Source organism: Nasonia vitripennis, chromosome 2 (genome assembly GCF_009193385.2).
Source record: "Nasonia vitripennis strain AsymCx chromosome 2, Nvit_psr_1.1, whole genome shotgun sequence".
In the NCBI taxonomy this organism is placed as follows: domain Eukaryota; kingdom Metazoa; phylum Arthropoda; class Insecta; order Hymenoptera; family Pteromalidae; genus Nasonia; species Nasonia vitripennis.
The window spans coordinates 26,464,297-26,479,115 of NC_045758.1; the positions used below are offsets into that span (position 1 = coordinate 26,464,297).

The window sequence follows — 14,819 nt, forward strand, 5'->3', positions numbered from 1 at the left end:
CGCGCGCGTGTGTATAATTAGTTCGTTTGCGTCAACGGCGAGTTGATGCGTATATAAATTACACCGCGTAATAATAAACCCTTTGTAATAAAGCTGTAAACGTCAGCGATCCCCTCGTGAAATGTGCATCTCCATTTAACTTTTACGCTGTGCACTCTTGTTCGTCCCGCACAGTCGCGTGTGCCAACTCGCTTTGTCAAAACAAACCCAAACTGATCGCCGATATATATATATATATATATATATATATTGCATCAGCGGTGCTCAGAACGAGCGAAAGAAAAAAGTGCACGCGGCGAGGGGGAGGGAATATAAAAATCTCGGCTGACCTCGCGATGCGCGTGTATACATATAAGAAAACACATGTACCCGTATATGTGCGGCGCCGGCATTATCGCGCAGCATCCGCGAGCTATATACATCTGCTGCTGCTGGTGATGCTGGCTGTGCCAGAGCCGGCGTCGTCGCTACTTGTGGATCAATACCTGGCTTCTATACACATCGCGGCGCGCGTGCAAGAAGACGCGAAGCACATGCCGCCCTGTACTCGTTCCATCGATCTCGCTGTTTGTTTTTCAAGCAATTAACGAGATGCGTCCTCTGATTTGTGACTTCTGATTAGATTTATTTTTCGATATAGGTATAGATGAACGGGCCAGTGTATTGTATTGTGCTCACACATAACTGTTTCTATATTCTCTCGGTCCATAAATCTCGAGGGGTTGTTGATGGATTTGCGGCGCTCATAACAATGCCGAGTTTCATCAGCAAGACGCAATTAGCATTTTAATCGAGTTTGCAGGTTACGCGTGATAAGCGACTGAATCTCGATGAAGTTTCAGGTCAGTTTACACGATCGATTTTATTAATAACGTCGTCGACGTCGTCGTACGGCTAGCGATGACAATGTGCGAAACTTTCGCGCGAAGAAGAAGTTCCTAATGTAATAAGTAATCCTTTATGTAATAAGCACCTATTGATTCGCGCGAAGCCTTTTCAGCTGGTGATTTGTAGATTCACGGATCCCCGGGTGTGCCTTATATACATAGAAAGCTGCTCCATTTGGCAGAAGTTGGGATGGTACGTGCAATAAATGTCGGAACTATCGGGCGGCGCTTTTGGGACGTAATCGCGCGCGATTAATCTCTCGCTATATACGTCCGTTCGTTGTCGCTTTTACTTTCCTTCTGCGCTGAACTTCAAAAGCCTCACAGCCGTGCAACTTTATATATATAACCGAGAAATTTAAACGGTGCGGAGGTAACGTGCACTCCGCTATTTTTATAATCGAACGATCGATAAAAGCTCGATGAGGTGAAAAAAAAGACGCTTTGTTTTCATTGCAATACCCAGGATCGCGCGAACGCTGATCCCGACTACCAAAAATTATGCGCTCGATATACCCGCTGGGGAGTATTCGCAAGGTTCAACCCGAGCCTCAGGTGCAATGGTCGGGCCTCCCCCAGGAGGAGCCGCCTTCCTGATCACGGTATCCTCCGCGCCAAGTAAGTTATGCCGGCAGCTTGCGTCGCGCTCGCTTTTATCCACTTCCGCTCGCCGATTTGTTTAGGGGAGGCAAAAAAGCTCGTAAAAAACAATCGGCGAACCCTAGCGGCTGGCTTTGCAAAATGCAAAATTCCTCCAGCCGGCGCTGTTAATTTAAACAAACGACGATCGGACAGCTGCTCGTAATTCATGGTTAGGTGCAGACTCGTCGTCGCTCGCGCGAGCTGTACTCGTGTGCTGATTGCGTGGAAATGGAAACGTTGAATGGATTTAAATCCCGAGATTGATGGGACTCCTTGTTCCCTACCGTGAAATTGCTTTTGTTACTTCTATTTCTTTTGGAATCTAACGAGGCTTAATTGCGCGCGGCGATATTAGAGACTTGGCTACGACACCTTTTCAGCGGAGCGAGCGCCGCGGCGTCACGAAAGGAGTACCGAGACTGCGTTGCCGCGAAAGTTTTCTTCTCGGATTCTGGAAAAATGGCAACGGCAACGCTGCGTCGGCAGCAATGGCAGTAAAAAGCCCTCTCGTTTCTCCCCCGACGGCAGAGAAGTGTCGTGTATAAGTTCGGGAGAAGATTCCCCGAGGGATCCGCGCGTTCAAGACACAGCCGCACTATACTACGCAGTTGTAGACCGAGAGGGAAACTCGAGATATAGGTAAACTTGATTTTCTCTCTCTCGCGCCTCGCGCTTTTGTTCGTCTCATGCCAACGGGGTCACTCTCGCTAATGTGCAACCCGATTTCGCAAGTAGCTCTCTGGAATAAAGCCTGAAATTAGTTTTCGTATCTGCGAGAGGCGACTCGGCACCCAGACCAGACATGTACGTAGGACGGTGCGGAGTATCAAACCGCTGATCGGCGTTTCCCGATAACCGCGCCGTGGAACGCAAGATCGGCTTTCCGCGAGCGGATCGCACGTATGCTGACTCGCTGAATCCGAGCTATTTTTATCCGCGAACGTACGTACCGCGCTGATGTGCGCGCGGTGCTTTCGAGACCGACGTAAAAATTCGGAAGGGATTTTCAGCGAGCAGCTCAGCGCTCGAAAGCGTCGATAAGATTCTTTATTTTTCCACTGGCGTCAGGGGCTTTTCGATATCATCGATGTTTAAGTCTGTATGGGGGAACCTCTGCGCCGTTGGGGATAGAGAAATCAATTGTGGAAACGGAGCTGTTGTTTTAGTCATAACGCGCCGAGCGATTAAGTGAAAGCTACGGTAAAACCAGCGCGAGCGATGTAATCGAAACGCCATCCACTATAACTCTGATATAGCGTGAATAATGAAGACGGCGTCATTTTTTACTACAGAAGTGAGCGGATCGATGCCCGGCGCGTATACTTTTCAGCTGATGCAATACTAATCGTTTCCGTCATTCAAACTCCCACTTGTGGCCATCAGAGCTAATAGCGAAGGGATAAACAAACAAACGACTCCTTGGCTTTCCATCAGCGGCCTCGGAAGAAAGAAGAAAGAAAAAGGCGAAAACCACGAAGAGTAAAACAGCATTGGGTGTACTAGAGAAGAAGTTAACAGACAGCGGCAGCAGCTCTCGACAGTAGCCGCCAGAACCATTCCCCGCGCAAGCAGAGCCCGCGCCTGGCAGAAAAAGCAATTACAGGACGAGAAGCTCTCGCCGTCGCCGCCGGGATGAAAGGCCGACGAGCGAGCGGATACAAGGGAGTGCCTCCAAGATAAGCAGCTCTATAGATCGCCATCAGTACCCATACGCCGCGCAGAATCTATAAAGCTCGAGAGGGAGTCAGAGGAAGGGCCTCAGCCGAGCGTTTAGACGTCGTCATCGTCGTTGTATTTTTACATCGTAGAAAGTTCAGAGAGGCAGCTCACGCTCTATTTATCACCGGCGCGCTTTGAGCCCTTCTCCGCTACGTATAAGCCTCTCGCTTCAGTCCGGATAAAATTCGACGAGTAGCCATACGCCTATAGGCGTAATGCAACTAGCCGCCAACGCTTCCTCTGTGCGGCCACGGCTTTCACTTCATTGTCGGGAAACGAGTGGGTCTGCTGCATATGTGCACACACGTGCTGCTGCTGTCGATGCACGCGAAATATGACGTGGGCGGCCGAGCAGGTACACACTTATATACGCTTACGTCGCTTTCGACACGCGTCGGACTTTGGCTCGTACAGTGTCGCGTTCGCAAGTGCTGTATATGTGTATATAACACACTCGGGCAATTAGAGACGGCGAGGATTTTCGGAGCGAGCGTTGATTTCGCGCGCTGCGAGCGCAGGCCCTCGATGTGTACTATACTAACTAGCCGCCGAGCGAAAGAATCGATGGGAGAGCTGGTCGCAGGTTATTCCTGGAAACGGTCCGCCTCGCGCATATCTAAGCGGTTCCTCCTCTCGCCGACGTCCGCGCGCAGCATAGCAAAACTCGAGGAGAGAGAGAGGAAGAGAGAGAGCTGGTTATAGGTATTTTTTCGTCGTGTCCTGACGTCAGCGCGAAAATACCGCCCGACGAGTTTTCGCTCGCGTGCGCGCGCTTGTGTGTGTGGGCACAGGTATATAAGTATATGGTATCAGCTATACACACAAACGCGCGTACATAGGAGCGAGAGGCAAGGAAAGCAGAGCGGAGAGCTACGTCCGCAGGATCAAGGTCGTCGATGCCGCAGCAGAGCTGCCGCTACCAGCAAAGTGGAACGCCGCGCGCGTTGTTATGTCTGCATGGACACGTACGTTCACACCGCCGAGTCACTTCCCCTCTCGCTGTGTGAGAAAAAGTCCCTGGACTTACGTTATTGTCGAGCGAGAACCTATCCACCGCAGCGTCGTCCGCGTTACGTCGACGAATAGAAAAAAACTCGCTAGCTACTTTCGGGCGGGCGGCGTGGAATCGATATAGGCAGGCCCTATACCACTGGGCTGCGGAGTCAAGCACACACGAGCTTCCCTATCCGACCGATGGCTACCTATAGATCGCGCGTACACGGAGCAGACGGCTCGAATCGATAATTGTGACTCACCTCCCGGAGCAGCCGCTGCGCCTGGGACAGCTGACCTATCCCACGACGCCGCTCGTCATCATCCTTCAACCTGCTCTTATCGGATATCCCCTCGTTTTTCGCCTCTCTTCCGTCTCTCTTTCAGCGAATCCTGCGCCGAGACACACCGCACACGATATGCTCAATACTCCGCACACGGCGTTCGCGATAAAACTACCGAGTCGGGAGCGCGGCTGCTCTCACTCCCACGAATACAAGCGCGCATGCGTTCGGACCTTCGAACCGCGCGCGCCGCGCACGCGTATTTTCGGCCTCCTGCCTCTCCCCCGCGAAGCCATATGCCTGATGATCCTGTGTACTCTTTTTTTCGCCGCGAGGAGGACTCTGACTTTTTGCGGCACGATTGTCGTTTCGCAGCGCGGAGGATTCCGGCCGAGAGCCGCTGCGATGCGGGGCGGATAAGGCTGAGACGAGAGGAGCTGGCTAAAATAAACGCGTGGAAGGATAACCAGTTTTTGCAAATTTCACTTGACGCTCCGAGGAACGAAATACATTATTTAAGCGCTGATACGATCTTGAATGACGTTCGCTTCCGTTGGAAGAGTATGCATTGTATAAACTTTTATTCTTTCATATGTACAGTATTCTTAATTATTCAACTTCCCACCAACGCTATATAAACAAAATGCGACTCTGACGGATGCCTAATCGATATTATCGACGACTGCAGCACGATGAGCGAGATATTCACATGAAGTCCTGCAGACGCGTCCTAGTAAGGCTCCGGAATGGGAATGTTGGCCAGCGGTGCCTCGAGCATGTCTCGCAGGAGCACGCTGATTTCCTGAAAAACGAAAAGAGCTCTTGGTATAATATTCTTTTATTTCATATGCACATGCACTTTGCCCGTTCTCGTTTTCGGCGGCACTGATTTATCGCTCGACGGCTGCAGTGAAAGCGAGATTTTTTACGTAAGCTGTGCGTGGACTTAATGGACCTGTTTTCGTCGTGCGTATGAAAAAAAAAACGAGCGCGTTCAAATTATCGAGGATCAGAAAGTGCGTTCAAAATGGGTATGACAATAGCGCAGTATATTGAAAGAAAGTAGTTCGCGGTCGTGTCCGATAAGAAAAGAGCACAGCGGGTTACAGGCGCATTTATGCCGCGATAGGAACGCGCGGAAAGTCGAGGAAAAATTAAATAAGTATATGCAAGTTACCTGTTCCCGTTGAAGTCGAAGTCGGTCGACGATGGGCTCGTTGAAGTTTGGATCGTTGGCCGGGTCGTCCATGTCGCCGGGCAAGACGTCCTGGTTCTTGGGCACCTGCGGGAACCGCCTCACGTAGATTTGCTTGATCTCGTCCAAGGTCACGGCGTAATCGTTCCGCGAAATTTTCAGGTCGATCGCGGAGAAGGAGTCGCTACCGGCGGCTACGGATAGCGGCTTGTCGTAGTCGGTGACGCTCGCCTTCCTGCGAAGAGGAGATTTATGCGCCTGTATTGTCTCCGGCTCGAGCTTTGTATAGCTTAGTAGGTGTGGGTAAAGGATTCGGGGATCAAGGTCGACGCTTTTTGCGCCTCGTTTGACGGAGATCAGTCGTGGGCGTGAGTTTCCAGAAAACCGCGGTTTTTGGAGTTATAAATTCGCGGGCATTAATTTTTAACGACCAGCAATTTCCATACGAGTATGTACCGGTGAATTGCATGCATCAGCTTCGCAAAGTTTATTCACGAACCAAGTAATTGGATCGACGTTTGTATGTACATCGAAAGCAGAGCAGCAAATTCATACACATATATAGAATCGAGGGTTTATGTGCGCGCGCGATGCGAGCTTTGCTTGAATCAATAGAAGAGTGAACACGTCGGAGAGAGTCCTAATTTGCAGTCGGACATGCACGAATTTCATACCAAGGCGAGCTGAATGTATATGTACATGGAAATTAAAAGTCATTCCAATAACGTTCGCTTGATTTACTAAACTGCGGTCACGCGTGCCGTGCCATTCAAACACCTCGTAAAATCTCTTTTTACGCATACAGGATCGAGCGACGTGAATGGCAGCCTCGGTAAAAGTGTGCGGTATAAGGAGGTTACGGGGTATCGTAACGCACGATAGATGCGAAACTCGATTATCTGTTCATATAGGTGCAGACCATGCGACGCAGCTGAAAGGCTCGATTTCCCGTACGACGTAGTTGCACTCGATATTAGGACCTTAGGGCTGTACTGTGAATCGGGTTCGACATGGTTTAATTAAATGCCATTAGCTTTATCGATCGAAGACTTTGCGGCGAGAGCTCTTTGATAAAAATGATCGAATATTCCGCAGACGTCAGTGTTATTTAAAAACACCACGTTGATTGCGTCATGTCCCTAAAAACTTTATTACGAATAATATGCTCTTCTTATTTTTGTACACGACGATTGCGCAATCGAAAACTGTCGGACAGCAGACATCGCCATATAATTTAATTTTCATTCAACAAAAGGAACACCAGCTCGATTTCCGGCCCGACTAGTCCTACACAGAAACTAATATGTCCATTCGAAGTTTAAAGCCTTACGTGGACTGTCCCTTGAATCCATAATGCGAGAGCAGCTCCTTAGTCCTTCTGAGCAGGTGCGAGTCCTTGGCCGAGTGATAATGTAGTCCGGCACCCAGTACGTGCGCCGCCGCCCTAAGCGCTTGCCCGATCGACTCTTTGTCGTCGCCGCTGTGCAACTCGCGAAACTCGTCATACTTGCCGCCTATGAGGCAGAGCCTCATCGGAAACGGGTCGTCCACTGGCGGCTCGTCCTCCGTCCCGGGCTTGGCTCGTTCTCTCAGATACCGGATCTTGCGCTCACGCAAGTCGTGAACCAACTCCTGCTGGTAACTCATCATCATCGCGGCTCTGCCGATGTTTTAATGTAAAAAAAAAATTATTTATTTTTCCATACGCGCACTTTTTTATATGAAATCTGAAAATGCACTCGTATACGTTTTCGTTAATCCAAACATAAACGAAGCTGTATTTTTTCCTCTGAAAATAGTATTTTTTTAAAACGTACACACACTGGCAATCAACCAGAACTGCAGCTTTTATAAAACCGATATTTGAAGAGAAGCACTTTTCAGAATCAATAACTGCCGCGATCAATCAAACGGTCGGATCGACGCCGCACAACACAGGTCTGAATCAATAAAAGCTGCATCAGAGAGCATTATTACGTGCAATAAGTACCTTACGGCCACAAGGCATTCCTCGAGGGAATTCCAGAGCACGTCCGGCTTGCCGAGGTCGAGCATTATCAGGACGGTTGTGTGATGGGCCGAGTGACTGAGGGTGCAGCCCCTCATCGAGCCGGATATCAGGGACGGGGCTAAGTGTCCTACCTCCCACACGTGCACCACGTCTTTCACCTGCGGTTTTAAATTCGCGATTTATCGCCTCGTTTATCGCGGACGCTCGAGTGCTTTTTTTACACTTGTATCGTGCCGGCCGGAATTTATGCTTTATTGGCTCACCAAACTCTTTCCTGCTTTTCGCCCGTACGAGTAGTCCATCGCGAGAGTCGGTTTTGGCGTATCCTCCTTTTCTAGAAATCTGTATATCATCGTGGTTTTTCCCTGCGGTGTATGCGTTTGATTAAATGTGCACAAAGGATACTCGATGGTTCAGCGCGAAAAAGTCATTTCGTTTGTTGTCGTACGTACCACCTCTCTGCTTCCGAGAATAATTAAAGATTTTTCATGGCTTTCCTCCGGATCAGTTTTCCTCTGCGTATCTTCTTGTATGGAAGCCTGTAAGGCCAGCTCCCTGGCATTATCTTGATTTCTGTCGGTAATGCAATTTTCCGAATGTAAGCGGTATTCGACGAAGAATGAAGAAAAGACACTTTTCGGTGATTGTTTATGGTTTACTTTATTGAAATACTTACGTTGCTTTACCAGTCATACTAAAAAAGAAGGCAAACCCAAGTTCCGAATCAACAATGAAGTCTACATTCCATGTAAACTCGCGACTTTTCGATGCGCTATGTTCTGTTTTCGAGCCCGTAGTCATGGAAACGCGCAACCAATATGCATTCATTTACAAAACGCCAAGAGACAAACAGTTCGAACGTTATTACTAACTTCCCATGTTCTTTATCTACATGCTTGTGTACATGTACAATAAACAAGTACGATTGTTTTATACCACAAAAAAACAAACGGATAAATATTATCAAAAGATTTTCTTTTTGTAAAATATGAAAAATTTGACTAGATTTTTCATTAACGTTAATTCATCAAACTCGAACCAAAGTGTAGTATTATAATAATAATGTGATGTCTGTATGCATACCACGCAAGTATGGTGTAATCATTTACATACGATACGGTATCTAGTATGATACTATGATGTAAGAGGCATTATTATACAGTAGCATGTTCGCGTAACTTTCTGCTTTCTACATAACTTCTTTTTTCTATTTTCGACGTGCCTTGATTAGCACGACAGTGGTACGATAAGGTTATCAGTCTTGAAAAAGAATCTCTGTCGAGATTCCAAAACAGATTTAAAACAATTGCGAGACAATCACTGATTACTAATAATAATATAAGCTATGTATGCATTTCAGAAAACTCTATTTTACATTTTAGTACACTTGAATAACTTTGTCGACTAAACAATTTGTTTTTATGCCACTTCGTGCATCGAATTGGTCTAATATCACTTGTTTCTGCTATCGATTAAAATCCAAACGTTTCACATGTTATTTACAACGCAGACTAGAGGGCATGAAAAAATATTAGAAAGTATAGTCGGAATGCTCGACAACTGTGTTTAAAACTACCCCAGTAAATTACACGATACCTCTTCTAATGCGTTCTCCACCGCGTTCTAAGTGTGCCTAAATTATGCAACGGATTAGTTGTGTATTTGCGCTTCGTACAAATTAACAGAGAAATTTAAAAAAGTACACGGTTAATGAAATAGAAATATTGCATAAAGAACTATTAACGCTATCACCCAATGGCAGTGAATTGGGGACCTTTGTGTTTCGAGATTGCTGTTATCGACAACTTCAATCTCGACTTACTATAAGTGTCTAACGCAATATGAGAAGCATTTTGAATTTGCCATTTATACTTTTTTGGTCCAACTATTACCTCATTGCATATCGTTTTTGTTTTTAAATCCTACACTGTTCAGTCTGATTTCATTTAGGGCTTGCGGCATCACATTCGTAACGCCCAAGTACATTGTAGGCAAAAATTCTCAATTCGTATAACATCATCTTTTTCTGTTTTATAGGCATATACAATATGAATAAAATTACAACCATCCCATTGTATTGGAACACACAACATGCTTGTACAATTCCTTTCGCAGCGCCGCGTAACCCGGGCTCACCACAAAAAAATGTCAATGGTCATCTGTTTCTGTGATGATTGATTGCATCAATAATACAGTACACAATACGCTCTGCATGTTATCTAGTCCATACGTCGTCTAGGCAATCGTTGCTCAATTCATCCGCCGGTAAGATTTTCAGATTCCGTAGCGTTTCGACGTAAAATGTCAGTTCGGAAGTAACGACTCCATGCTGCGGACCTCCGTTGTTCACGATATTCATCTTCACCAATTGCTCCCTCAACTTTTCCTTGAATGACGTGTTGACCGTTCTGTAGAGCGCCTGCACCTCATCGTTTGGAAGAATGCCAGACACAGCTTCGTGAAGTTTTACCAAGTGCCTATAAAAGTAGTTTAAATTTAATTCCGCGAACACTATCAGACAGTTAACGCTATCAGATTTATTCTTGATAATTATAATTATTTGAAACGAGAATGATTTACCAACCTAGATATATTTCTGAAAGATTGCGATGGCACGGGTGGTTTCGCCGTCCAACTATTGATCTGACCGCCCAAAAGAATATCTACAATTGTTAATATTTTTCCTTCGATTTCCCGAATGTGGGATCGAATATCTCGTTCCACCGTGTCAAGTAAGGCAACTCCGCCGCTCATTGCCGACACACCTACGACGCTGGGGTTAGAACTCTGTTCTGCAAGAGCTAGAAAACAAAATTAAAATTTATCAAGGTTAGTACAATTTATTTTAAAATTTTTTCTTGTTATTTGTAAAATGCACTGTACCTTGAAAATGTGCTTTAACAAAAGGCATTAACCAGAGAACTAGCTTCAGACTTCGACCCGCTAAAACAAGTATTGTGCTGGTAATAGTCTTGAGTCCTGCCACCTGCATGGCGCCAGCGCCTAATACAAGTTGACAGCATCGAGAATTGTAGTGACGCAAAACCTCAGCCAGCTGACGTCCAATCATACCAGACAAGGCTGACAGTTCACTCGCGGTTCTGCAATTATGCAATCGAAATAGTTGATACTCGTACGATGTATTGCGACTTATTTTTGAACCGCAAGATAGACTTGACGAGAGCTATTTACCTGCAGTATTCGTGAATGATTTGAATAAGTATAAGAACAGTACCCACGACTGCATATTTCTCCTCACCAACGTATAAAACGTTGGAAATTTTATCGATTTTATCAATATCCGATTTGCACAGCTCATAAGGAAAGCATTCGTTTTTGTGAATATAAGTCACCAGTGCTTGGAATTCTGGAGGCACATCGGCTTGCTTCCATCTTTCTGAGTCAAGTACGTGGCTCAACTTGGTTTTTCGTTCCGTGTGAAATTTCTGTACAAATTTGCTCGCTTGAGCCTGGAAATAGATGGACAAAAAAACATGTATCAATGATGAAGTAAATCAAATCGATTATTATGATCGCCGTATTGCATACCTTAAAAGCAGAACGAAGAGCTATACACTGTTTCCCGCACAATTTCTCACAAGTTTCCGTAAAATTTTCAACGACGCTCGCCAACTTACAAACTTGAGCAGTAGTCGCTCGTTCGCTCAACCAAGATTTATCGTTCCAGGTCGTTGTATCTTTATCAACAGTTTTATTGGACGAACTGTCGCTCGTATTTTTTTCTTTTTCGATTTCGCTCGGACTTGCGGAAACTAAACTTCCTAATCTTTCATGGCAATAATCGCATATCGCAGTCAGCATGTCCGCTAACTTTGTGGTCACACGCGTGTGATCTTCGTCGGATAAGAGACGGTCCATCAAGGACTCGTTCGATCTCTCAGGCAACGATTTACCGGCTGCTAAGTCTGCCGTATCTCGCATAACATTGTGAACCGCCTGGAAATTTCAAACATCATGTTAGAGAAAAATATGTCAATACTTAAAAACGCATTCAAAAGACAATTTTACTGACCTTAATACGATACAAAAGCGAAGTTAAAGAATGTATCGTGTTATCTAAGAGTTTTAATCGCTCGGTAAGAGAAAGGCCACCGACTTCGAGAGCAGCTGCTTGTTGATCACTGCAACAATCGCTATCAGCTAATGCCTCAATAACTCGCTGTTTCGTTACCGCTCTCACTGTTGTCATCGCCTCTTCTTTATACGTGTCTATGAATTGGAAATGTTTTTGGCGTAACAGACCAGATATGATAGAAACTAGCTTGTCCTGCAGACAATAGTTTAAGTTTCAATGATAGTGTCGAAAATATCAGTTATTTTTAATGTCATTGAATCCTTACCCCATCTAAGACAGCACTATCACCACTAACCAATGGCCTGTTCAAATCTGCTGTTGCGTATCTTTCAAATTCAGTGTGCAACATTTTGTTTATAAGCTTCTCCATTTCTGACAACTGCGAACCCAAATGCCTGTGAGGAGCAAAATAATAATGCACTTAGACGTGTACAAATATTTGTGATAAGAAATATTTTGGTAAACTAATGAGTACCTAAAACTATGGATGCCATTTAACTCTTGTAACAGTATTTCTTGAGTAGTAGAAATGACGTCTAAGGCAGCAACGTAGTCCGGTGTTGATAAGAGGGACTGGATCATTGGTTGACTTTGATGGACTGTCGCTATAAGCTTTAACTTTTCTTGCACTACCAAGTGATTAGAACGGGCCCTCTCTAACCTGCATTACAATGTTTTATAGGCCTGGTATCCCCAAGATAAAACAATACAGTATCTACAAGTCGAATGAAGTCATACCTCAAGACTTGCAGGGAGTTTTTCACCAAATTTCTGTCAATTTCGTGTATGTTTTTTCGAAGAGCTTTCAAGACTGTGATGGTTTGTGTCAACTGTTCCATCAGCACATCGTGTGAGGTCATAGCATGGAAGAAGGCTTGAGATTTTGATGCTACTTGCTCTGCGATTCTCACCTCCACAATATCCAGATAGTGAGTGAGCTGAGTACAAAATTGTGCATTAGGCTGTTGACAGTATGATATCATAAGAAGAACAATATGTGACGCTTCATACCTTCTCCTGCATTTGCTTGACATTGGTGCTGATGTTCTTTCCTTCTCCGAGAAGTCCATCTTTTGAGAAGGAGAAGACATCATCAAAGTTTTTCTTCTTAGAAAGATCCAGATGGGGATTGAGAAAGATTTTTGGTATGCTGCTCAAATCAAACTGCGAACGGTCTGCAAGAAGTTTGGAGTTACACAAGGCTTTCACAAGTTTCAATGTAAACAAAAAAAGCCTTACCTATTGGTCCATTAGCAGTGGCATTGAAGTTCTTTACTTTCCTGAGATTGGGAAAATTTTGCAACAGTTCATGAGGCGACGGGGGAGCTTGATTCGCACTGGAGTTCAAGCGTGTGTGCTTACGGTACCTCTGTAAACAGAAGACTCACTTTCATCACATAAACACTGGACAGCAAGAGCATCCAAGCAAACTCACCCGTGCAATCTTCTTCAAGTAAGACTCCAGATGCTGTATAGTGATCTCTGGCAAGTAGGGGCACTTGGGTATCTCGACTTTTTCCACAAAAGAGTCTCCCCAGGTTTTGGTGAGAAAGTTGCTCTGCTTTCCCTTGTTGGGATCGTTGAGCACAGCAGGCAAGTTCTGGGCAGCAGAGTAGACGGACCAGGAGGATCCTGAGGCTCCTGCCACCTGGCCGTTGCTCTTCTTCTGCTGCTGCTGTTGCTGCTGCATGCTGGCGTGCTTGACAGCATGGGCTACGTAATCCTTGTCCGAGACTCCCTCCACCGGCAGACTGGAGCAGACTCCGTTGTAACCATATCGACAGACGAAGGAGCCACCCTCCTGGCTGCAGTGCCGCTCTCGCAGGTGCCTGCAAGCATTCCAAGCCTGTCACAGGAGCCGAGGTGGAGGTTAAGTCGCTTGAGCGTTCGCACCGAGGCCCGGATCCCGCGCGCGGACTGCCGGGGCTAAGTATCCAAAAAATCAGCGCAAAAACTTTCCTCGTACGCGTTTCGAATTGCGACACGCGCGAGTGACTCGCCCGAAGGAGCTCCCGAAGGAGGGGCTCAGCGGAGATATCTCGTACATGTAGTACAATTCACACAAGGGAACACACACACGCACACACCCGGAGATATAGAACAGAGAGATGAGATAGGAGATTGGAGCTCATACGAAGGAGGACATGTGTGAGAGCAATCACCTGATGAAATCCTGGATGTGCTTGAAGGTGAGGTTAGCGCAGTGCTCGCAGGGCAGTATCGTCGCGACGGCTTCTGGCGGGAGGATCCTTGCCATTTTCCGACCAAGTGTCCAGCTGTTCGCGCGCCTCCTCCCTCTCGGCACTCGGGCTGCGCCGCTCGTTACTCGAACAACGAGCTCGACTCCGCCGGGCTCCGCTGCTGATGATCCGCGCAGCTCGGCATGATCGCACCACTGCAGCCTGCAGCACCGTCAGGTTGACCTCGCGACTATACTTAAGTGTATATCAATTCCGCACCGATGCTCCGCCACCTGACCGCTGACGTAGCGACGTCGACTGCTCGCCTGCTGTATAGTGTATAGGCCTTGCCTCGCCAAGTGGCGATATCGCGCACGTTACACAGCACTAGTTTGTTATGTGTACTACATGTCTCCGGCGCTCGCTATACCTACCTGTGCACACTGCGATACAACGCGCGCCTGTGCATACAGATACGCGCTGCCAAGTTTTCTCCGTCGCTTATTGTGTTTTCTTTATAGTTACACCTTATACACAGGCGAATTATACCTGCAGTCGCTGGGGCCGATGACGTCACCCGCGCGCGGTAGTAGCCGGCCTAATTATTCTACAAGGCGCGGGATCTGTGTATGCGTGATCACGCCGATGTCGCGCTTAATAGACCTCGTTAAACTCGTCGGCTGATTACACACGCATAGGACAAACAAAGCTGCGCGGCGATATATGAGTAAGAAAATAAAACGACTCCGCACTGTTTGCCAGTCGAAATTCGCATCGGCAGTCTTATTATTGCATATGAACGCCGAGTTGGC

At 46.5% G+C, this 14,819-nt stretch overlaps 3 protein-coding genes and 1 non-coding gene across 5 annotated transcripts in view; all 4 read right to left on the reverse strand.

Annotated features, from left to right (window-relative positions):
* LOC100121461 (protein numb) overlaps positions 1-4,706 on the reverse strand; it is a 30,741-nt gene extending 26,035 nt beyond the window's left edge. Inside the window, exon 1 of one of the 2 annotated variants that reach the window (XM_031924113.2) lies at positions 4,505-4,706. The gene's annotated coding sequence lies outside the window, so the exon portion shown is untranslated. The remainder of the gene's footprint in view (positions 1-4,504) is intronic. The other variant, XM_032597068.1, reaches the window with a different exon arrangement.
* LOC116416424 lies at positions 1,350-1,513 on the reverse strand. The gene has a single exon (XR_004226861.1). It is a non-coding gene; the product is annotated as a U1 spliceosomal RNA (small nuclear RNA).
* A 381-nt stretch (positions 4,707-5,087) lies between the features above and the next one.
* Positions 5,088-9,243, reverse strand: LOC100121423 (cytoplasmic dynein 2 light intermediate chain 1). Its single transcript, XM_001604987.5, has 7 exons — positions 8,408-9,243; positions 8,184-8,304; positions 7,995-8,096; positions 7,711-7,889; positions 7,051-7,380; positions 5,703-5,955; positions 5,088-5,327 (listed from the first exon to the last, which is right to left on the reverse strand). Exons 1-7 carry the CDS (start codon positions 8,557-8,559, stop codon positions 5,256-5,258), a joined length of 1,209 nt encoding a protein of 402 aa, XP_001605037.2. The 5' UTR covers positions 8,560-9,243; the 3' UTR covers positions 5,088-5,255.
* On the reverse strand, positions 8,366-14,622 carry LOC100121405 (vacuolar protein sorting-associated protein 54). The gene is made up of 13 exons (XM_016982704.3): positions 13,990-14,622; positions 13,263-13,656; positions 13,067-13,196; positions 12,839-13,002; positions 12,566-12,765; positions 12,303-12,488; positions 12,093-12,222; positions 11,765-12,019; positions 11,281-11,688; positions 10,924-11,201; positions 10,615-10,832; positions 10,316-10,532; positions 8,366-10,208 (listed from the first exon to the last, which is right to left on the reverse strand). The coding sequence occupies exons 1-13, from the start codon at positions 14,082-14,084 to the stop codon at positions 9,947-9,949; spliced, it is 2,937 nt and encodes a 978-aa protein (XP_016838193.1). The 5' UTR covers positions 14,085-14,622; the 3' UTR covers positions 8,366-9,946.
* Positions 14,623-14,819: the final 197 nt, after the last annotated feature.

Coding starts and splice junctions, on each gene's coding strand:
- LOC100121405 (XM_016982704.3), bottom strand. CDS start 14,084: ATGGCAAGGATCCTCCCGCCAGAAGCCGTCGCGACGATACTGCCCTGC. Junction 13,657..13,989: donor CACATCCAGGATTTCATCAG/GTGATTGCTCTC, acceptor GAATGCTTGCAG/GCACCTGCGAGAGCGGCACT. Junction 10,209..10,315: donor TCTTTCAGAAATATATCTAG/GTTGGTAAATCA, acceptor CTACTTTTATAG/GCACTTGGTAAAACTTCACG.
- LOC100121423 (XM_001604987.5), bottom strand. CDS start 8,559: ATGAATGCATATTGGTTGCGCGTTTCCATGACTACGGGCTCGAAAACA. Junction 8,305..8,407: donor AGTATGACTGGTAAAGCAAC/GTAAGTATTTCA, acceptor CATTACCGACAG/AAATCAAGATAATGCCAGGG. Junction 5,328..5,702: donor TTCGACTTCAACGGGAACAG/GTAACTTGCATA, acceptor TTCGTTTTTCAG/GAAATCAGCGTGCTCCTGCG.